This window comes from Squalius cephalus (assembly GCF_949319135.1).
Source record: "Squalius cephalus genome assembly, chromosome: 4".
Classification (NCBI taxonomy): Eukaryota; Metazoa; Chordata; class Actinopteri; order Cypriniformes; family Leuciscidae; genus Squalius; species Squalius cephalus.
In genome coordinates, this window is record NC_137125.1 from 36,280,607 (window position 1) to 36,305,204 (window position 24,598).

At 40.4% G+C, this 24,598-nt stretch overlaps 1 protein-coding gene across 1 annotated transcript; it reads right to left on the reverse strand.

The window, feature by feature from the left end:
- Positions 1 to 1,912: 1,912 nt before the first annotated feature.
- Positions 1,913 to 18,430, reverse strand: LOC307156849 (uncharacterized protein). The gene is made up of 9 exons (XM_079868528.1): positions 18,278 to 18,430; positions 15,242 to 15,325; positions 11,125 to 11,330; positions 10,719 to 10,815; positions 8,857 to 8,989; positions 7,344 to 7,721; positions 6,824 to 7,198; positions 5,139 to 5,298; positions 1,913 to 2,363 (listed from the first exon to the last, which is right to left on the reverse strand). The coding sequence occupies exons 2-9, from the start codon at positions 15,244 to 15,246 to the stop codon at positions 2,209 to 2,211; spliced, it is 1,509 nt and encodes a 502-aa protein (XP_079724654.1). The 5' UTR covers positions 15,247 to 15,325; positions 18,278 to 18,430; the 3' UTR covers positions 1,913 to 2,208.
- Between the last annotated feature and the right edge of the window lie 6,168 nt (positions 18,431 to 24,598).

The following is a 24,598-nucleotide window of genomic DNA, read 5'->3' on the forward strand; positions in this document are numbered from 1 at the left end:
TTGTTCCACATTAAACATCGTCAACTGATTTTTTTGTTTCTTTTTTTTCTTTTCTTTTTTTCTGTGTAGGGTGCAAAATATCTGTGTGAGATTATAATACGCTTTTCCCATTTCTAGAAAATTATTAGAAAAAATATAATTATCAATGGGCATGAATTGTAGAATGACTCAAATGTAGTAAGATATTCATATATCTCAGGCGTGCAGAGTAGCATGTATTTCTGTATTATTTTAAACATCTGCACCTTCATCTTAAACCATTAGTTAGGCCTTATTAACTGCCAAAAGATGTTTAACACAAACATGGATAAACAACAATCATGTTAAACAGAAGTTAGGATATTTGACAAAAATGAAGCATGTTTTTGATGATTCATATTCATATTATTTGTTTACGGTGTAATCAGATAGTCCAGGCAAAGTAGCGTTTTACGACAGACTAATTGTAAAATAATTTTTTGCAGCTTAGATCATTTCTATGAGGTGTCCAGAACAACATACTAAAAGTCCTAAGAAATCCTACCCAGCCAGCAATGACATGTGGGGCCCAGATGAGGGCTTCATGGGCGGCAAATGTGGGCCCCATTATGGGCTTGCACCCGGGATCCACATTGGGGCAAGCCGTGGAAGCCCAGACGTACTAAAAGTGGGACCTGTAAGGGTACTGCATGGGTCTTATATGGGCAATTCATGTCAGACCCATTTGGGCCCCACCTGCCCAATGGGGTCCAAAGTGGGCTTTGCAACATGGCTACACAGATGGGTTTTAAGTGGGATCTGTAAGGGTCTTATGTGGGTCTTAACTGGGCAATTCATGTCAGACCCATTTGGGGCCCACCTGCTTAAAGGGGTTTAAAATGGGCTTGCACCCGGGATCCACATGGGGGCCAGCCATGGATGCCCAGATGGGTTTTAAGTGGGATCTGTAAGGGTCTTATGTGGGTCTTAACTGGGCAATTCATGACAGACCCATTTGGGGCCCACCTGCTTAAAGGGGTTTAAAGTGGGTTTGCACCCGGGATCCACATGGGGGCCAGCCATGGATGCCCAGGTGGGTTTTAAGTGGGATCTGTTAGGGTCTTATGTGGGTCTTAACTGGGCAATTCATGACAGACCCATTTGGGGCCCACCAGTCTGAAGGGGTTTAAAGTGGGTTTGCACCCGGGATCCACATGGGGGCCAGCCATGGATGCCCAGGTGGGTTTTAAGTGGGATCTGTTAGGGTCTTATGTGGGTCTTAACTGGGCAATTCATGACAGACCCATTTGGGGCCCACCAGTCTGAAGGGGTTTAAAGTGGGTTTGCACCCGGGATCCACATGGGGGCCAGCCATGGATGCCCAGGTGGGTTTTAAGTGGGATCTGTTAGGGTCTTATGTGGGTCTTAACTGGGCAATTCATGACAGACCCATTTAGGGCCCACCAGTCTGAAGGGGTTTAAAGTGGGTTTGCACCCGGGATCCACATGGGGGCCAGCCGTGGATGCCCAGGTGGGTTTTAAGTGGGATCTGTTAGGGTCTTATGTGGGTCTTAACTGGGCAATTCATGACAGACCCATTTGGGGCCCACCAGTCTGAAGGGGTTTAAAGTGGGTTTGCACCCGGGATCCACATGGGGGCCAGCCGTGGATGCCCAGGTGGGTTTTAAGTGGGATCTGTAAGGGTCTTATGTGGGTCTTAACCGGGCAATTCGTGTCAGACCCATTTGGGCCCCACCTGCCTAAAGGGGTTTAAAGTGGGCTTGCACCAGGATTCAACCGTGAATGCCCATATGGGCTTAAAGTGGGCTCTGTAAGGATCTTGCTCCTAACTGGGCAATTCATGCAAGGTAAGCCCAACCATTCAGGAAACAATCTAAAAAAAATTAAAAACGAAGAATGAATGTAAGTGCAAAATAAATACAAGACACTTGATGCTTTGAACTGCAAGAAATATATTAAATTGAACAACAAAAAGTATCTTTAAAAAACAATGTCACAACATACGGTAAACTAAAAATATATATTTTAAAAAAATCTCTGAAAAAAAAAAACCCTCCAAAAATACAATACAAAATACATACTCATTATATAATACATTGAACAACAAACACAATCTTTAACAATTTAAATTTTACAACATACCGGTAAATAAATCAAAAATATATATTTTTTAAAAGTCTCTGAAAAAAAGAAAACAAAACATCTCTCCAAAAAATACATCCAAAACAGTCATGGCGTTTGTGTTGTCGATGTATTTTTTTCTCTTAGGGCTCTTGCAGCCCTCTCCCCGCCACGGTCACGTGCGCCTGTGAACCATTTCCCCAGTGCCATTTCCACATCCTTTCGGTTCACATTCTGAGTTATAGCGTTACTCTTCAGTGCACCTAAAAACAAGGGAGCATAAGTCAATTTAGCAAGGTTCTTTTTTGCTCCAACTTGCAACTCTTCAAATCATTAATTCAAGTAACACATTTCCACATGTGGTAAGCTAAAATGTTACCCCCAGGAGTTTTATGCCAACCTATAACCCTTTTTCTATTACATGTTGAAATTTAGCCTCAAATACACACCAGATTTGAGTGACATTAGAAACAGTTTTCCATGAATATATCATATCACATAACTTCCAGTCGAATCACAGACACGACAGCTGCCAGTGAAATGCGAAGCGCTGTCAGATGGTTAACACCAGCGGAGATCATATACATCTGGAGACTCAGAACAAATTGATAAGGATGTGCGCATGCATGCGGTGCTTTTTAGGTGAGATGACTCTGTATGCTGCTCATTCCAAATTACTACACTGAAGCCTAAATGGGGTGATATTTTGAACAGTTTATATTGCAAGTTTGATTATTTTATTCAATGTTTTTGTCTAACAGCTAACTTCAATACCTTTGGATGTGATTGCGGGGTATAGTTGTTTTAAGATAAGCAAAACTTTGTCTATCACAAATTTGTCTTCGACTTGATCAACAATAGGGGATTATCACACTGAAACGTACAGTACTTCTGCTTATAGTGATGTGTGTGCACTGCCGCTTCCGGTGACACAGTCATCAGTCTGGCGATGAAGGACCTTAAGTTTGTTTACATATACTGCGTCTAGGGCTGGGTGACCAAAAGTCATATCCCGATATATTTAGGCTGAATATCCCAGCCAGCAGAGCCATGTGGGGCCCAAATGGGTTTGACCTGGGCTATCTAACTGGGACCCAGCCAGTTTTGCACCCAGTTTCCATGTAGGCCCCACATGGATTTGCCCAGATGAAATGAACACTGCTTAGTGTGCACACTACAGACTGTTTAATGTAACACTTAATCAGTGTTGGAGGTAATGAGATAACTAAGTGATTGAATAATGATTTTGTATTAGTGAAGAACACCTGCTGTTAACAAGTATAATCACTGAAGGAAAGAGAAATACAAGAACCACAGCCTTGGATGAAATCAACTGAAGATAAAATACATTACATCTCTCAAGATCTGATTAAACAACTCCACAAACAGCATTACCAGCTTCACTTATTACTAACCAGACTTTATTCTGTCAGACATCTACAGAAGTTCGTATTAAGAATTAAGAAGAGGCTTAGATGTTGATTACTTATTTGAAAGTAATAGTTTGATTTGATGTTACTATTGTGGAGATCCTTAAGCTCAACATTGGAAAGACCAAGGAACTGTGTTGTGGTAGCAGGAACACTTAAACACAGCTTTTCCAGCCGATCAGCATTTATGGCCAACCTGTAGAACAGGTCAAATCTTTTAGATACCTCGGAACAGAAATAGACGGATCCCTCTCTTTCTCCGAACACACAGAATATGTGTACAAGAAGGCCCAGCAGCGCCTCCACCCGAGGAAGCTCAGGACTTTTAATGTCAGCAAAGACATTTTAACCAGTCTACACATCACTGATAGAATCCACTCTCACATTTAACATATCTTCTTGGTACAATGTACTCACCACTAAATACAAAACAAACCTCACACGAATAATAACACAGGCTGGCAAAATAATTGGCTCCCCCTAAACCCCCCTATCAGATATTTACACTCACTCAGTACTTAGGAAAGCCACCACCATCACACAAGACCCCACCCACCCTCTTCACCAATCCTTTCAGTTACTGCCATCAGGTCGCTGTTACAAGGTCCCACTAGCCCGTACAAATGTTTATAAGAATTCCTTCATTCCCACGCCCATCACTAAGTTGAATATTCTGAAACCAGCACCTTAACTCCGACCTGTGTTCATTGTTGTTGTTGTCTGGTTGTTGTTTGTTTCTGTGTACCACTGTGTGGCTATTGTAGTGAGTGTATTTGTTTTCTCTTTTTTTCAAATCTATATATTGTTGAGCCTGTCGAAGACAAATTTCTGTCACTTGTGACAGACAATAAAGTTTTCTTATCTTATCTCTCCAAGACCATGAATGTTGTTTTAAAAAGTTAACATTTTTGATTTTGACTGCCTTAGTCTTAAACTAATCTTATCGAGAGTCTATGGAGGGGCTCTTACTTCCGTTACTAAATGCCATCGGAACGTCACAATGACGTAGGTCCAAAATGGGTCTATATGCCTACATTTTATTTGCCAGTGATTTAGGTAGCACACAGTATAGGCCTACTACACAATGTTGCTAAAGTGTTGACGGGCCCCCTTAGAAACAATTAAAGTATCACTGGACAAGTTCAGTTCACTTACACATTTTTAAATTTTTTAAACACAGTGTATTGGAGAAAAGTTGTAGTATACTTCAAAGATAAGACTAACTGTTAAAGTGTGGATTTTGCAAAGAAGAATCCTGATTGTGCGGGGATCAATTCTTGAAGTTGATTTTTCGGCCATCAAGGCAAATTAATGTAATAAGTCAAGTCATAAATTTGGCATATTTTGACAAGACACGAAAATGGGCACTACACTCATGCCAGTAAAACGAAACCTACCAAATTTGAGATATATTGTGTGAGTGTTTAGAGAGTTGCATGTGGAATAGACCAGTGGTTATAAGGCTGAAATTGTCCTTAATGTTATGTTAAAATGTTGATAATCTCCAACTAAATTGTGTTTTGACAAACTACTGTATCATTTAACTTTGGATAAATAAAAGAAAGGCCAAAGACAAGTTTCTTTGAGCAATTAAAAAACTGAATTTACAATAGAAAACTTCAAAGAGACGCAGATCTTTGAAGCACAGCTTGCCCATCCGTCCGGTAACATTGTACTGCCGTTGCAGTTCTGGCACCATCAGAAACTTCATCATCCTCCTGGTGGCATCTTCAAGTGAGGAACCCCCTATGTCTGCAACCATGGAAACCTTAAGAGTATACAGTAATAGAGCACAGTACATTTAGTCACAGGATCAGAAAACACCATATTAAGTCAGTAAATATCAAAAAAAAAAATATTCTCTGTCCCCATTACATAGCCAAACACCCCGCTTTAAACCTGGCATCCTTATTTTTGGCATGTCAGTAATAATAATAATAATAATAAAGTGTTAAACCAATTATGTGCTTGATAGCATAAAATACCAGTTCCCTAAAACCTACAAGACTGGCATTGTGAATATGGCCTATAGACTGTAGTCTATAGGCCATATTCACAATGCCAGTCTTCCCTTTTCAGCATAGAGCTTCACAGCCAAACTGCCTCACGGGGGTGATCTACTACAGAATGACCATGATTATGTTCATGGGGAAATGAAGACATTTTCCATCAAGCATAATTTTGTGTAGAAGTCCACCCTCAATATTTTTGACAGGAAGTTATTTTGGCACTTTCCAGTAGGGGACATGTGACGATTCGATTAAGATTCTTAAACTCTGGATAATCGACTATGAATAGCCTATATGACAAACACGTGGAGCAAAAATAACAGGTGGAACCAACAATTTCATTACCTCAATCACTACGTAGTTTATATTAGAGATTTTTCAGGTTCAACAGCAGACAAAAGCCAGAAGAGGGCACTGGCCACATAAATATTTTTTAGGTTATTGTACATTGTTCTCATGTGTGTCAAGTTGTACAAGACTGTGTTTTGTAAGTAATGATAAAATATCTCATTCATAATTTTAGTTTTATGCACTTAATAGTATTGAATATAAAAATCGCATCGCAATATTTGTCAGAAAAACTGCAATTAGGTCAAAATTGTGCACCCCGCCAAACGCTATGGCGATTTCAATCAGTAGTCATGTAATGTTGAAGTCTTGTACGACTATATTGTTTGTGATCCCTACCTAGTGCCTTCCACACTTCTTTTACACCAGTCAAATTTGTGTAAATCGGAGGATTACCAGTCAGCGACGACAATATTGTTGTTGGGGTTATCCGGTTATTGAGGGGGTGGGTTGCTGAGTGAAAATTTCACCGTGGGTCCTCAATCCTGCGTTCGGAAAAACGCCTATTATAACACGGGAGTCAATGGGCAAATCAGCATTGTTTTCCCCAATATGGTGCACGTGGCGGGGGCGGGAGCAAGGCTGTTGGGGCGTATCCAATTTTGCTGACTGTAGCTATACAAGTATAATGGTCTTAATAAATTGTCTATTTAGCTAAGGACTGTTTTGCTGAAGACAATTACCATCAGATTTGCAATTAAGAGTAGTCAATGCAGCAGTGAACTGATGTTCAAGTATACTTAAGTCTCTTCCGTATTGGGACTACATGTAGGTGAAAAAAGCTAAGTTGTAGCAGACATGGTTGATTTGAAGCAACCTGGCATGGGACTTGAACTCTGCAAAGTTTAGTGATTCATTATGCATGGGAAGGATTTTGTCAGAAGAAAGAAAAAGAAAACACAGGAAAACAATAGAATCTGGCCCCCAAAAACTTACCACTGCAGACATGAATTCAGGGTCTGAGAGCTTCTCATTCATGGCGATAACGTCCTCAACGTTGGCCAGGGGGAAAACAGCACCATCCGGTATCGCCATGAGTGGCATGGAATCTTTTTTGAGCAGTGTGTTTAGCATCTGCCCATGCAGCTTCAGTGTGTCCTTCACTTCTTCTAGCAATGTCACTAGTGTGATGAACATTGCTCTATCAATTTTTTGGGGGGCTAAACTTTGGCCACGCAGTAACTGGGCTGCTCTGTGGCCAGGAGACGGGGTGGGGCTGCCGCCAAGTAGGCTCATGCTGAGGCCACTTGTGGGGGACCCACAGGGGTTTCTCGGGGTCAGACTCTGTCTTTCTGGGCTGAGCCTGGTTACCTATACAATTTGGAAGCAGAAACTTTGACTTTAAGGAACATTTTAATACCTCTAAACGAAAACAAAAAAACGAATACAAATACTGAAATGGCAGATCTACAAGCTCATAATGCATTGTAACATAAGGCGTTGTGAACTCGCTCACCCTCCCAGAAACGTTGGGGCTGCGGGATCCATGGGACCTGCTCCGCCACCTGGACACGTGAGGGCTGCTGAGTCCCCTCTGGGACACACAAGGGCTGCGGCTTCCCCTCTGTGACACATGAGGGCTGCTGAGTCCCCTCTGGGACACACAAGGGCTGCGGCTTCCCCTCTGGGACACATGAGGGCTGCTGAGTCCCCTCTGGGACACACAAGGGCTGCGACTACTTCTCTGGGACACATGAGGGCTGCGGCTTCTTCTCTGGGACACACGAGGGCTGCGGCTTCTTCTCTGGGACACACGAGGGCTGCGGCTTCTTCTCTGGGACACACGAGGGCTGCGGCTTCTTCTCTGGGACACACGAGGGCTGCGGCTTCTCCTCTGCACAATATGAAAGCAGAAGTACAGCATTAACACCATTTCAATATCCTAAGAGGAAGAAATACCGGTAACACTGCAGCAAATTAAAAACACAACACTACCATTAAATAACTAGACCAACACATCATAGGTCAAAGACCGGGGTCTTGTAGCGCAATGTCAGTGGTTAATGGTGATTTGCAGGGTTTGCGGCTAGATTGGCTTAATCTAGATAGTCTAATCTAATCTAAGATAGGATTGATGCTGACTTCTGTGCTGCAGAACATTGTTCCGTCTCAGCTTAGGATACTTAGACTAGCCTACTTTTTTACATGTCACCAAAGGCTGTTGCAGCGCTAGAAGTTAAGGAGCTTAATGATTCTGCAGAAATATAGGCTACATTGTCAAAATACAAATGACAATTTAAAAACAATTTAGCCATCGTGTAGGTTGCTTTTATTAAATCATACAAGTCTGCAGATTCACATTTCAATAACTATCGGCTTTCATTGGAAGATTAGGCTACTGAAATTGAGCTTGCCTTTTACCACAGCTAAGGATCTTTATCATTGGGCGACAAAACGTAGCCTAGGCCAATGGTTCTTATCCTAGGGATTGCGACCCCCAAGGGGGTTGCAAGACGTTTCCGATGGGTCGCGAGATGCTCTTCCATGTATATTGTTGAGAAAAGAGCATGAGAAAATGAAGATTTAAATAAGGTGTCTTAAAATATTAATGTCTTACAATATAGCCTACTGAATGAACGAAACAGCATTTCAGAATTGTCTGTCTGACACTACAAACAATCGAATGCAAAGAGACAATTTATCTTATCGTAGGCGACGTTTACAGCATGTGATATTTCCCCTCTGTGACAGAATGCTGCAGATTCACCTTAATTTGTGAATGGATAAGCTATTCTCTGACAAAAAAGTTTTAAGAACCACTGGCTAGGCGATATGCGGGCAATCACTCGAAAGTCAATGGATGGGTCAGTGCATCAATTAAATTAAAAATAAATTAAATCCTGACCATATAGCCTAGTATATCTACATTTCTCATTGAAGGAGGGACATTTTCACTTCTCCTTTTGTAGGCCAATATACCTATTGTAAGTCTTGTTTCACTTAATCACTTCACACACTTAATCACTAACCCTGTTTTTTGTCCGGGCTTCACCTGCACCACACATTTTCTTAGACACAAACGCCTCGGGAGGAGTAGGTGGCAAGACATCTCCCTCAATGTCCGTTTCATCCTCACTGGAAGCCAGCAGGGGTTTTGGTGCTCTATATTCAGTTAAAAGCATACATTTAAACTTTTACAATAGAATACACTGAAAAAAGCAGTTAGAGGTGCTTGTTATGCCCCTTTTCCCCTGGGGGGTGGGGTTAAACACACAAACAAGGAAGTGAGAGAGAGGCAGAGGAGTTGATGACAAGTCCAGATGAGCAGTGTAAAATTAATCTTAGAAGTGGAGAAGTATAGGGAGTTGTATGATCCCCAGCACATGTTCTACAAGGACAACAGCTGATCAGAAGCGCTTGCCGACCGTCGTGGAGAAATACGTGTCTGGTGTAAACAGGGGGGCAGCAGATCGAGCGTGATTGTGTGCGCGCCATGTGTGTAAAACACAACAGAACACACAACACAACAGCCTCGCCTCTTCTAAATGTTCCTGGCTCTGTCTTTTGGCGTTTTCGCTGACTACAAGCCACAGAGCAAACAATAGCAGCAGTAACGCCTCTAATGCCGCCATTGTTGTGTTTACTTTACTGACCACGGTGTGACAGTACATATGCCGTCTAATAAAAACAATGTCACAGCAGTGTCGCCACGCCAACTACACCCACTTCCAGGTCGTAACGACACTACCTTCTGTATGGAAACAAAAACCGTCCAGGTTGTCCAAAGCGTGTGGTGCTGTACCGTGCCATACCGTGCTGTACCGTGTTGCAGTGGAAAAGCGGCATTAGAGGCATACTGATCTAGATTTGGACTCTAAAATATTGGCATCGATATTGCTTTTTATGATTTATTCCCACCGAAAGGAGTTTTTTATACTGTATGTGGCTCAAGGAATTTTTCTAACAACTGCCATATTTGATGTAAATGAAAAATGGAAATTAAAGGGAAAGGAAAAGTTTTTTTGAACCTGGACCTTATTTCTAACACGAAATAAGTTCATAAACTCAGCTGGAGAAGTTTGGAGTAACCTGTTGTTGTTCGCGAGAAATTTACATCCAGTGAGTGCTATTCCAGCAAAACAGTAGAGGTCAGGGCCAGTAACATTTCAGCCTAAATAAAACATTATCAGTAACAACACGTCTTCTTTTCACCAATATGTAGTTATACATTGCTAGTGCTATCCCTCGTTGACTTTGGAGCAGCTTGGTTGTCTTCCAGGGCTTTTTAAAAAAATCAGCAAACAAGCCTAAGGTTAGTTCTAGATAGCTTTGGGTTGACAGAAGACGTCGATGACGTCACTTCCACAAAATTGTGCACAATGAAGATGTCCAACATATCCTCAAAATCGGATATTCTGCTATATTGTACTAGCAGTAGCAAGTTAGCAGGCCATTGGATGTAGTGTACAAGGCTGAAATAAAATAATCATGTGGTGGCAAACGGCAATGACGTCATCGGCTCGTATTGACAAATCTTTTTTAAAATGCCTGGATGACAAACAAGCTGTTCCGAAGTCATTGAGGGATAGCACTAGCAATGCATAACTACATACTGGTGAAAAGAAGATGCTTTGTCACTGATAATGTTTTATTTAGGCTGAAATGTTACTGGCCCCAACCTCTACCGTTTTGCTGGAATGATGGATCTAAATATATCCAGAAGGACAAAAAGTCACTCCAAACTTCCCCAGGTAAGTTTATGAAATTAACATGCTAGAAACAAGGTTTAAAAAAAAAACAGTACAGGTTAAAAAAACAGTACTTTTCCTTTAATGCCAGAAATTCTGCAACGTTAATTATATAACATTATATATTATGTGTATTACATTACCTCCTTTTTCGCCTTGCAGGCAAATCATCACCATCTGTCTGTAAGTCAGACGTTGCCTCCGCTTTTTTACATTTTTTGCGAGCAGCCTCGAAAGTGTCTTAATAACAAAAGGAAAAAGGGTATTAGTATGCAATCTATACTGACCGTGATAAAAAAATCATTTTGGTATTTGCACCTATAAATAATCTCAAATGCCTGGAGTTGAGTAAACATGAAAAAATATTGTTTACCATTTATGATGACTGATGTTGGTTCAGAAAAAGACAACTGAATATAGAAATCACAATTTTACAGCCTAAATTTGAAAAGTACATTATTGGCACTTTTAGAAATTGATGCCTTATTGACATTGAGCTAGATAGATGACAGACAGAGTATTTGTCAAATTCAGAAAAGAACCTCTTACCTGCCCATGCAAGTACCCTGATGGAGTATTTCGGCCACGATTCCTCTGGCTTCTGTTGGTCCTTCACAGCCTTAGTTACATTACGGCCTGATGGCCAGAAACACTCATTTTGTTCTTCGGTCATCCAACATGTTGGAATTATATCCACCACAGATTGGCCATCGTAGGTCTCGTCAATAAACTCGACAACACAGAACAGGGGCATGCTGCAAAGTTCATAATGGTTACTGATTGTGTAATTGGACAAATGCAACAGCTCCATCCTGCAATGGCAGAAGTATTAGTCTCTCAGTTAAATCTGTGACTGACACACCGTGCAGCTGGTGAGACAGCCGTGTCACTGTTCTAATCCCCACACACGTTGACTCAATAGGGTAGTTGTAAAAGCTGCCTTCTTTTTCATAAAACTGACAGACTGCGTACATACCCCCTGATACCAACTCAACAATGTTCCGCACCACAGCAACTTTGCCCTTAACATTAAAACAATTGCTGCCTTCACGACGAGAAATGATATTGCCCTCATGTCTGTACTTCATGTACTGCATGCGGACAGGAACATCAGGGAGAGTCGGACCTGAGAAATGTGGTTGTAGAGGCTTATTTGCCCTCTCTTTTCCACTTTTAAGGGAGAGTGAACGCTGCTTTTCACTGAGACGTCTTACGAGTTGTTGAACTGCGCCTTGGGGCCGTCTCACTAGCCGCTTCATAGTCCCCAGATGGTTTTCGAAAGGGAAACATGACACGTTGTCTAGGGCACCAAAGTTTCTGGCATCATCAGCAAGATGGATGAGTGAGTGAGTGTTATAGACTAGCTGCTCTAATCCATATATCTGTCCAAAATTTGTCACATAACATTTCAGTAGCTTGTCTGCATATTCACAGTGCTTAGAGCACAAGGCTGGACTGAGAAGTATCCTCATTGCAACTGAGAGTAGCATAAAGTTTTTGTACAGCCTTGTTGGTAGGCGTCCTTTTAGTACCACAGGACCTGTGTACAATAGAAACTGCCGATATTCAGTGGCCTTCCAATTTCTGTATTCTCGAAGTGACCTTGGCTTACGTGAAAAATTCTGTGGGAGATTTGCTCTGATTGATTCCAAGTGATCAGAAATCATGTTGATTTTGGTAGCAGAAAGACGGCTACTTAAAGGTCCCTTGGTCCAAAGATGTACAATTCTTCTAACATGTCCTAAGCATACCAAATGCATATAGTCAAGGACAAAGCTTGAAACCATTGTAATGCCAAGCTCTTGTAGCGGTGAGACTATATCATTATGGTGATGTTCACTATCAAGCTGCTGATCAAAGGTCAAGTCTGTCCGAAGCGGTGCAGTCAATTCTGGAAACACAACTGTACCTAAATGAACCCCATACTCAGTACATCGCTCGCAGGAGCTGTAGCCAGTGTGACCTTTGATGCATTTCAAGTAGGCACGAGCAGGTGCATCACAAATAAATGCATCTGGAAGAGCAACATTGTAATGTCTTTCATTGTATTCTAGACCATCACGCATTAATAGCTTCAACTCCTCAATGAAATCCTTCAGGTATTCATGAACCGATTGAGGCTTTGTTGGGCCTGCAAACAGACCAATGACACCAACATTAGCTCTGGGAAGTTCCTTGATCTTTGCCAAAATAGGCCATAACTCCTGTTTAGAGCTGCCTGAGAGGGGTATACCATCAATGTTAATGCGCAGTGTTATAGTGTCTACTGAGGAATGTGCTTCCTGTGACAGCGCTGAAATGATTACATTAGACACTCCAATATGGCAGTAGCATCCAGTTCCGATGTCTTTGATTTCGTAGGTTGTTGAGGTTGACAAAAGAGTTCTTGGATCTTTTGGAAACTCTAAGCCACACTGCACTAATAAGTGCAACAACTCTGACAGGGCACTATGTGAAATATTGTGATTTACTGCCCAGTCTCCCAATTTCCTACAAGGGTCTGATTTGTCACCTGTGCTTTCCGAATCAGTCTGATCATTTGTGGCTTCAAAACTGTGTTTGGAAACAACTTCAGAATGTGATTCATCACTTTGAGACCCCAACTCTTCACTATGATGTCCACAGATCTGTCTGTCATTTGAATTGTTACTTCCATTAGACTCCAACTCTTCCTCTGATGCAATGAAATCCATATTTGTTGGCACAATGTCCTCATCATTATGGCAGACTTCCAAAAACGTCAAGTGCTCCTGTACTTTCATTTTAACACGTCTTCGTTTAGTCCAACGACTGTCATCATAATCCATTTTTCTTTTTGATCTGTAACAGACAAAGCTTTTGTACTATATAAAAGCGACAGACATATTGAGGTGTTTAAGTTAAAGACCTGCTGACTGTCACACACATGTTGTGTGAAATTAATTGTGGCTCAGAGATAATATATTCCAATATCCAAAGATCGTGACACATCCCTAATCTGTGATGGTCTGTTTAAAGGAGTCATATGTAAGATTGTGGCCAGAACTGATAATACAATCATGTTTAATTGACCAATATCAGGGTTTTTCCTTGGCCAAAAAAGGAGAGTGGCGGTAAGCCCTCGTGGAGCACGCGGCATGGTGCGATCATAGCTACAATGGTGGGGTGGTGCTAGCGTAACTGTAAGATCCAGAAATAGCATGGGTCGCGCAGAATAAGAAAAACCAGCGCACCCGACAGACAGCGCTTGAAGTATTTCTTTTTGGATTTCCTCATCGTGAGGCGGTGGCGGCAAGAAATAACGTGGTGGAGGCCGCCACCAAAATCTCTATGGAGGAAAAACCCTTCATGTAAGAAATTGATAAAAATGGGCAAAATGGGTTAAATAAAATATCCACCCAAATTCTGAATACTTTAGAGCCCTCCTCTCCCTGATTGGGAACTTTCATCAAATATCAAATGTAAACAATATCAGTTGTGGGCTGCACCTCTGCTTTTGAAATGAGAATATCCTGGTTAAACTACTGTGATATAAGTCATAAGGCCTAAAAAAAAAAAAAAGTTTGGTTCCGGTTGGTTGTCAGTTGAGGTCATGGGTCGGTAGGGATTTTTTTTTATTTTTTTTATTTATTTTTTTTCCTCCAGTGTTATTTTTTGACTTCTTGAAGCACGGTTTCAAATGTTTTTAAACCCAATTTTACAATTTTGGTTGACATGCTAGTGTTGCATGGGCAAATAATTATCACGTTACACATGTCCATCATTGCAAAAGAAAGAATAATATGTTGATATGGACTAGGCTAAAGTTACGCTACTGTATTTGATATTACTAATTTACGCGGGCGAATCAAACTTTTACGACAGTGATTCTGTATTCCCGTTTAAAGTCTGTTGTTGCCATAGACACGCAAAACGCACACACACACACAAAAAGCCTTCGCGGGAGTTTGACAGGCGATCTCATAGTAGATTAACATGGAGGATTTGAACTTGAAAAACGGAGTGTACAGACATCTTTTTGTAGTCAAACAACATTCTTTGTTATGTTCATTTATGTGGTTTATTTGATTTTGATGCTATAAATTAACTAGAAGCAAGAGACGATCAGTTAGTTTTAACTGATGATCTAACTTACAGCGATCTGTTCGACACATTCAAGAGCCACAAAACGGTATTTATTGTTTACATTTCTTTAAAAAAATGACCACATTTGAAAGGTGAAATAACCAAATGAGACTTTGTTTCATATTAAAAGTAAGCTGGTAATGTTAACTATGTCCTGTCTGTCAGCATGTTGTCAGTGCCCTCTCTGTTCCGCGATATATTGTTGACTCCCCCCCCCCCAGTGTTTCTCTTAATGTTACGATTTCCAAAGTTATAGCTCACTTTAGGAATTGACAGTTAAAGGGTTTTGATGCAATACTTAATGGTTTTTAACGGATTACTTAAGTGTAAAACAGCATTTAAAGGAAACTGTAATTGAATTAACGATGTGTGAAAGACCGTTCTTCCCCAGTCTCATAAAATAAATTTGGGTCGCACATAAATTGACAGGGTCGGTCGGAAACTGGAACCAAACAAAATTTTTTTTAGGCCCAAGCATTTGAAATTAACATAATTTGTCAACGTCTTGTAACATATCAGGAGCATTTAAAGGAAACTTTAAGGTCAATGTATGGAAACTTACGCCATATTTATGAACAACAGGGTACACCTCCTCCTGTCTGGCTGGCTCCTGTCTGGTTGGCACCTGTCTCCTGGCTGGCAAGACCTTAATGAAATTAGACAAAAAATTAGCAAATCAGTGTTCAACAGGAGCTTTCAATAAAAAGATGAGTAACCATTTAACATCAAATAACCAGCTTACATGACACTAAGTGTGTGTGCGTGTGTCTGTGTGCATGTGTTGTGTATGCGTGCAGAGCACAAAGGGACATTAGTGTGTGCAAGCGTCCACGATAAGCAAGGCTCACGTGTCACTCAGCAATATGCGTAGTTTATGGCTGCAACGATTCGTCGATGTTTTCGACAAAAATCGATAATAGAAATAGTCGACAATGAATTCCATTGTGGACAATTGTCGCCAGACATGTTTTTCCAACGGAATGAGGCATCTCACTACAATCTCTGCCGTGAGTTGCACATGCACAATAGCATCTCTGCCGAGCGGTAGCGTACAGTAATGCTGTATAGGACACACGTGGTGTCCTATACAGCAGCTAAAGTTTGGGAGCTTTTTAGCCTGTATACAGCGAATAATTTCAGACTGGTGAGAATTGTAAAGTTCTTTTGCAACAGACTGTGCAGTTGTCCACTGAATGTACTTCACAAAATTCACTTAATATTTGTGTTCACTGTTTAACTGCTGCTATGTGCCTGCCCTTGGTTTACAGGAAAACATGTTCACTTGATTTTAATTTATTATTTATTTTTTTATAAAAACACATTAGCCTGTCCTTAAAAAATGGATAGGTTTATTTGTTTATGGATTTATGTTTTAGATTTACATTTTTATTTACTTTTTGTATGAATCGGCCATGTTTTACCTACATAAAAGGGGGATGAGCCCCGGTCTCCCTGTGCATCTTGCTGGCTTCTATCGTTAGTTGTAGTGTTGCAGTTACAACTGCACTTATACAAAATGAAGGATAGGTTGAATTTTGTTTGCTTGCATAACCCAAAGAGCAAATATAGCTGCAGATATCTTATAAAAATATAAGAATTATTAAAACTCGTAAAATATTCTGACAAAGGAGCTAAATAAATGATAATTGTATAATAATAATAATATAATTACCTACATTTTAAGTATATGAAAGTAAAACAAGCACAGCTAATTTGATGGAGCTGAATTAATATCAGCCTTATGACTCCCAGGAACATCTGAGTGGTTTGGCATCATGATGAGCATCAACCGTGATGTTGGGAAGCAAATATCATGACGACATTATGATTTTGCCTCCAGAAAATGCAGAAAGGGACACTGTTAATGAGGAGTTACTGTATAACAAACTAAAGCCCTGCATTTCAGCCCTTTTTTACGTCCCTAGGGCCGGGCTTCGGGCCAATTTTCACGTCATAGTTCACATGAGGGCCGGGCCTTTTTTGGGTTATCCTTCTTTTTATATTTTTAGACATTAATTCATAAAAAAATATGATAAGTTGACGTCGGCGATAGAAAAACAAACATAGAAAGACATTAAATAACCTCATAACTTTCATAATCTTATAATTACACTGACATATGATTGACATGACAGTCTCACGCACGCACACAGAAGGTTTCCCGTCAGCACGACCAACGATTCACCTCATGTGCAAATAATGCAGAATATTAAGAGAAAAATCGTGAGTGATAGAAGAGGACTGGGTTAAAATCTTCCACTGTGGATGCTATTCTTTTTCTCCACAATGCTCTGTAGAGACTGTTAACTTTTCGTTTGATTGGACTTTATTTTCGTTTAACTGTTGGAAACTACTGGAAAAAAAGTATGGCCATGTTCTGTGGTGCAGTTTTGAGGTAAGATAAGCTGCAAGTTTGTTTTTGATTTATTTTATTTAATTTGTTTAGATTGGCTATTGCTCATTTAGTTTGCGAGCGCTGTTGCGGGCAGCCCGAGCTTGCCTCAGTATTTAAAAAAAAAAAAGTAGCCTACTCTGTGGTTTAATAAATAAACATTAAACTAACTGTCTGTGTGCTATGCTTGAAGTGTTTTATATATATGGATTTTATTGTAGCCAAGTAAAGTATTAGAGCTCATTTGAGAGGCTAAATTGATCAAACATGTTTTACTCGCTGTTGGCTCGGCTTGCTTGGACATCTTTTTTTTTTTTTAAATGCTCCAAACATTTGTCTAAATTAACTTAATAAAGAAATGAAAAGAAAAGAAACATAACTAACAAAACAGACATATTTTAATGGCTGCAAATAGGGCAGGCTGCCGTTGTGAAAAAAAAAAAAAAAACGGCCTCGGGTCGTACTCGGGCTGATAATTCTTATGAGCTGTCGGACACGGACCGGGCTCGGGCCTAGATTTGAGGCCCGTGCACGGCTCTAAACGTAACAAACATTAGGCCAGGGTTCACCAATCTCTGTCCTGGGGAGCCGCTGTCCCTGCAGAGTTTAGCTCCAACCAGCTCCAACACAACTGTTTGAAAGTTTCTAGTATGCCTAGTGAAACCTTGATTAGCTGGTTCAGGTGTGTTTAATTGGGGTTGGAGCTAAACTCTGCAGGACAGCGGCTCTCCAGGACCGAGATTGGTGAATCCTGCATTAGGCTATACACGCCCAAAACATTTGAGACTGTTTGCTTACACATTTAGTTTGATTTGATTTGTTCCAATTTATTCTTAGAGCAAAAGGTGGGACAGTGCAATATGTTGAAGTAACGTTATGTGTTAACTTATGCAATATGTGCAATATGTTTTTATGTGTAAAGCATGAGGAAGGGTTCGGGAGGGAACCAAACTCTGAATCTGATATTGACTCAGATGAATTTGAAGTGAAATAATGATGAATATTTTATATCATATCACCGTTATTGAATAAAAGTATATTGTGATATATTGATACTGAATTATTGTCCAAACCTAAACCAAACCCGCTGTTTTTCCTTTTGGTTAGATTCTACATCAGATTAAACAGCACAAACCAAAAAATACAGACTAAGTTACTGTACAATCTGCAGTGTTATTTTTATGGCAACATAATATTTAAACTTACCTTAATTTTATGGAAATTCGGCGTTGGTCGGAAGAATGCACTTCACCTCCAAGTCACAGCCAGCTTGCTTTCCGATTCCGAATGGACTGCTAACGTTTTGAGCGCGAAACAAACGGCCTTTGCATACAGGCCCCAGAGATGTCCGAACTGCCTGATCAAATAACAATTAAATACAGTAAAATAATTTTTTTTATAAATTACGTAAATTAAAGGATAGGCTATGTGAGAGAATTAACAAACGACTTAACTGCTTCGCTGGCTTCATTATGAATGAGCCTAATTAGGTGTTGTTGTGCAACAGGCAGTGGAAAGAGTAGGCTACTGAAAATCTGTAGTCAAGTACAATTAAGTGCATTGCTAAAATATTACTCAATTACGATTAAAAGTACCGGTGTTAGAGAAATACTAAAGTAAAAGTACAGTTTGTAAAAAAAAAAAAATAATAATAATATTTTTTTTAAAACTAAAAATATATATATATATATATATATATATATATATATATATATATATATATATATATATATATATATATATTCAGAGTCTATTAGTTACTTTTAACCACTGATGTCACCGTCATTTCTCCAGACTAGGGCTGGAAATTGTGTGTTTTCCTTCCTTAACATGCCAACAATCTATTAATTATTAATAACTGATATGCAAAACAAGTGTTTTTCCCTCATTTTTTTCTCATTTAAGTTTTTATTTCCTTATTCAGCAAATGTCTCCGGCAGACAAAAACTAAATTACATGAGGAGCCACGACTATTGATTAAATATCCATGAATACATTTTTAACTGGTTAAATTCTTCATTCAGAATCAATGAAAGATCAATCATTAACATCCTTTTTTTTGTTTTGTTTTGTTTTCTGTCCTCATGACCCGGTTTTCATCGGCTTGTTTGCTATCAAATCACCTTACTGGCTACAAAAATGCAGATAAAAGGTTTGGATATGAATTAAAATTGTACTCAGTACTCAACTATGATTTTAAAAGTAACTTAGTACATTACATGGATTAATGAATAGCCTACTTAATTACAAGTAAAAGTACAGGCTTGAAAATCTACTCATAAAAGTATAAGTACCCCAAAAAACTACTTAATTACAGTAATCTGAGTATTTGTAATTAATGACTTCCACCTCTGATACCAGAAACCACTCCCCAAACGGGTCTTGAATCTTATATCCGGCGTGGTATGGATGTGCAAACTGACCAAAATAAGCCAATCGGGTAGCAAAATGGGTCCTATTAGGCATCAGGGAGGGATTTACCCAACATTCTACAGGCAACTATATGTTATAAGCAACTTACAAGTTAGAAAAATATTCAATATAAATATTGTAAATATTCAAACGCTAGCAGTAGCAATGCTGTCTCCTTTACACTTATCCCCATAAATCTGTCCCAATCTGGGTCACTGCACCAATGAAAGTGTTTATGTGAATGCTCCATGCACTGTCGGAAGGCTTTCTGTAGCTTTATTCTTTTAGCCTACTTAAATTGAAAGGGCCTCTGTCCTTACAGGCCTACTTCTTTAACTACCTCAGCCCCTCCCTTTACCGTCTTAAACAATAAACCATGTATATGTCAATGCATCCTGAAGATCTTCAGATAGCCTAACCAAACAGATCTACTGTACCTTTTACAGCCAACACATCAGTCATTGGTGTATGAGCTACACCTTGATAGAAACACATGCTACTCCTTGGTCCAAGGACATTTAACAACACAGAAGTGGCAGACAGATTGATGATGAGGCTTCCTGCAAGTCCTTTTTTTCTTTTTTCCTCTTGTCCTGTCCAGCATCGAAGCAAGCAGAATGATGCTCTGTCTGCCATGTTGTGACGAGCAGATTTTGCTTTGCCAAGAGAAGCTTGAATGATAAGGCTCCCCTTGATATCCTAAGTTAAGCTTATTTTATTTTATTTTATTTTATTTTATTTTATTTTATTTTATTTTTGATGCTTGTTTGTAGATGAGCTTTACATAATATTGCTGGACCTGAACCAATCACCCTTGTCCAGCTATGACTTCTTGTTTCACAGGAGTTTAAATATGAGGAAACACAAAGGCCAAATTCCCTTAATCATCCATCACAATGAGTAAAACCAAAGAATATAGTTCTGATGTGCAGCAAAAAATTGTTGAGCTTCACAAAATAGAAAGTGACTGTGAGAAAATATCTAAAGAATTGAAAATCCCCATTTTGACCATCAGGGCAATAATTAAGAAGTTATAATATGTTATAAAAATGTCAGACACGACTGGATCTTCAAAAAGGACCGAATTCTATGGTTAGATGAAACAAAAAAGGGCTTTTTGGCAGCAAACCCACCAGATGTGTTTGGTGCAAACAGGGATAAAAAGTACCCCATGCTTACGGTTAATTATACTGCTGAATCTTATATGTTGTGGGCCTATTTATTTGCTGGAGGTCCTGGACATCTTGTTCAGATACATAGTATTATGGATTCTAGCAAATACAAACAGATAAAAAATCAAAACCTGACTGCCTCTGCTAGAAATCTTATAATGGGCCGTGGTTGGATCTTCCTTCAGGACAACGATCCAAAACAAACATCAAAATCAACACAAACATGGGTAACTGAGCACAAAATGAAGCTTCTGCCATGACCGTCCCAGTCCCCTAAACTGAACACTATAGAAAATAAGTGTGCTGAACTGAAGAGGAGAAGCACCAACATGAACTTGTGAATCTGAAGGATCTGGAGAGATCCTGTATAAAGGAATGGTCTCTGATCTCAGGTCAGGTGTTCTCCAAACTCATTAGGCATTATAGGAGAAAACTCAGATCTGTTATCTTGGCAAAAGGAGGTTGCAAAAAGTATTTAATAACAGGGTGCCAACATGGCCAGCGTGTTTTGGAAAAAAACATTTATTTTATAATGTGATTTCCTGCCCACTTTCAATTATTTTACTTCAATGAAAGGTTAGATTTTTGTGAAATATTTTTGAATGAAAGATCAAAAGGATAAACAATGGAGATTTATTTTTTACAGCCATTTTTTTTATATTTATCAGGGGTGCCATCAATTTTGACCACCACTGTATATGTTTTCCCAGTTCAAACCCATGCCCACTTGGCCCATAAATATGCCATTCAAGACCCATATATGTGTTCCCAGTTCAAACCCATGCCCACTTGGCCCATAAATATGTCATGCAAGACCCATATATGTGTTCCCAGATCAAACCCATGCCCACTTGGCCCATAAATATGCCATTCAAGACCCATATATGTGTTCCCAGTTCAAACCCATGCCCACTTGGCCCATAAATATGTCATGCAAGACCCATATATGTGTTCCCAGATCAAACCCATGCCCACTTGGCCCATAAATATGTCATGCAAGACCCATATATGTGTTCCTAGTTCAAACCCATGCCCACTTGGCCCATAAGAATTCTATGCAGGACCCATATGTGCATTCCCAGTTCAAACCCATGTCCACTTGGCCCATAAATATGCCATTCAAGACCCATATATGTGTTCCCAGATCAAACCCATGCCCACTTGGCCCATAAAAATTCTATGCAGGGCCCATATGTGCATTCCCAGTTCAAACCCATGTCCACTTGGCCCATAAATATGTCATGTAAGACCCATATATGTGTTCCCAGTTCAAACCCATGCCCACTTGGCCCATAAAAATTCTATGCAGGACCCATATGTGCATTCCCAGTTCAAACCCATGTCCACTTGGCCCATAAATATGCCATTCAAGACCCATATATGTGTGACCAGATCAAACCCATGCCCACTTGGCCCATAAATATGTCATGCAATACCCATATATGTGTTCCCAGATCAAAACCATGCCCACTTGGCCCATAAATATGTCATGCAAGACCCATATATGTGTTCCCAGACCAAACCCATGTCCACTTGGCCCATAAATATGCCATTCAAGACCCATATATGTGTTCCCAGTTCAAACCCATGCCCACTTGGCCCATAAAAATTCTATGCAGGACCCATATGTGCATTCCCAGTTCAAACCCATGCCCACTTGGCCCATAAATATGCCATTCAAGACCCATATATGTGTTCCCAGTTCAAACCCATGCCCACTTGGCCCATAAATATGTCCTGCAAGACCCATATATGTGTTCCCAGACCAAACCCATGTCCACTTGGCCCATAAATATGCCATTCAAGACCCATATATGTGTTCCCAGTTCAAACCCATGCCCACTTGGCTCATAAAAATTCTATGCAGGACCCATATGTGCATTCCCAGTTCAAACCCATGCCCACTTGGCCCATAAATATGCCATTCAAGACCCATATATGTGTTCCCAGATCAAACCCATGCCCACTTGGCCCATAAACATGTCATGCAAGACCCATATATGCGTTCCCAGTTCAAACCCATGCCCACTTGGCCCATAAATATGTCATGCAAGACCCATATATGTGTTCCCAGATCAAACCCATGCCCACTTGGCCCATAAACATGTCATGCAAGACCCATATATGTGTTCCCAGTTCAAACCCATGTCCACTTGGCCCATAAATATGTCATGCAAGACCCATATATGTGTTCCCAGTTCAAACCCATGCCCACTTGGCCCATAAAAATTCTATGCAGGACCCATATGTGCATTCCCAGTTCAAACCCATGCCCACTTGGCCCATAAATATGCCATTCAAGACCCATATATGTGTTCCCAGTTCAAACCCATGCCCACTTGGCCCATAAAAATTCTATGCAGGACCAATATGTGCATTCCCAGTTCAAACCCATGCCCACTTGGCCCATAAATATGCCATTCAAGACCCATATATGTGTTCCCAGATCAAACCCATGCCCACTTGGCCCATAAATATGCCATTCAAGACCCATATATGTGTTCCCAGATCAAACCCATGCCCACTTGGCCCATAAATATTTCATGCAAGACCCATATATGTGTTCCCAGTTCAAACCCATGCCCACTTGGCCCATAAAAATCCTATGCAGGACCCATATGTGCATTCCCAGTTCAAACCCATGCCCACTTGGCCCATAAATATGCCATTCAAGACCATATATGTGTTCCCAGTTCAAACCCATGCCCACTTGGCCCATAAAAATTCTATGCAGGACCCATATGTGCATTCCCAGTTCAAACCCATGCCCACTTGGCCCATAAATATGCCATTCAAGACCCATATATGTGTTCCCAGTTCAAACCCATGCCCACTTGGCTCATAAAAATTCTATGCAGGACCCATATGTGCATTCCCAGTTCAAACCCATGCCCACTTGGCCCATAAATATGCCATTCAAGACCCATATATGTGTTCCCAGATCAAACCCATGACCACTTGGCCCATAAATATTACATGCAAGACCCATATGTGCATTCCCAGTTCAAACCCATGCCCACTTGGCCCATACATATGCCATTCAAGACCCATATATGTGTTCCCAGATCAAACCCATGCCCACTTGGCCCATACATATGCCATTCAAGACCCATATGTGTATTCCCAGTTCAAACCCATGCCCACTTGTCCCATACATATGCCATTCAAGACCCATATATGTGTTCCCAGTTCAAACCCATGCCCACTTGGCCCATAAATATGTCATGCAAGACCCATATATGTGTTCCCAGTTCAAACCCATGCCCACTTGGCCCATAAAAATTCTATGCAGGACCCATATGTGCATTCCCAGTTCAAACCCATGCCCACTTGGCCCATAAATATGTCATGCAAGACCCATATATGTGTTCCCAGATCAAACCCATTCCCACTTGGCCCATAAATATGTCATGCAAGACCCATATATGTGTTCCCAGATCAAACCCATGCCCACTTGGCCCATAAATATGTTATGCAAGACCCATATATGTGTTCCCAGATCAAACCCATGCCCACTTGGCCCATGCCTGTCCCTTATGGGGCCCATGTAATCAGCTCATATGGGCTTCCTATGTGGGACTCGTACAACAAAACCTACATGGGACCCGCTGATTTCACCCAGCCAAAGCCCATGCCCACACAGTACCCATGGAAACCGTAGTTAACCCATCTGGGCCCCACGTGTCATTGCTGGCTGGGTAGTTGAGGAAACTAAATTCTCATCAATCCGAGATGTGTGCCAATAAGGCCAGGCAACAAAACACCCCAATAGGGCTATTTTTTTTCCTTTACTCCTATCAAAATGAAACTTTACACAATGAAAGTACCCATGAAAAGTAAAATATTTTGTAATACAAGTTTCTTTGAAAATGAATTTTAATATGCAAATGAGCTATACACTAATCGAATATGCCCAAAATACACCCAAATAGGCTTAATTTTT

Coding starts and splice junctions, on each gene's coding strand:
- LOC307156849 (XM_079868528.1), bottom strand. Junction 7,199..7,343: donor GCCCCAACGTTTCTGGGAGG/GTGAGCGAGTTC, acceptor CAAATTGTATAG/GTAACCAGGCTCAGCCCAGA. Junction 2,364..5,138: donor TCTCTTTGAAGTTTTCTATT/GTAAATTCAGTT, acceptor CCTTGTTTTTAG/GTGCACTGAAGAGTAACGCT.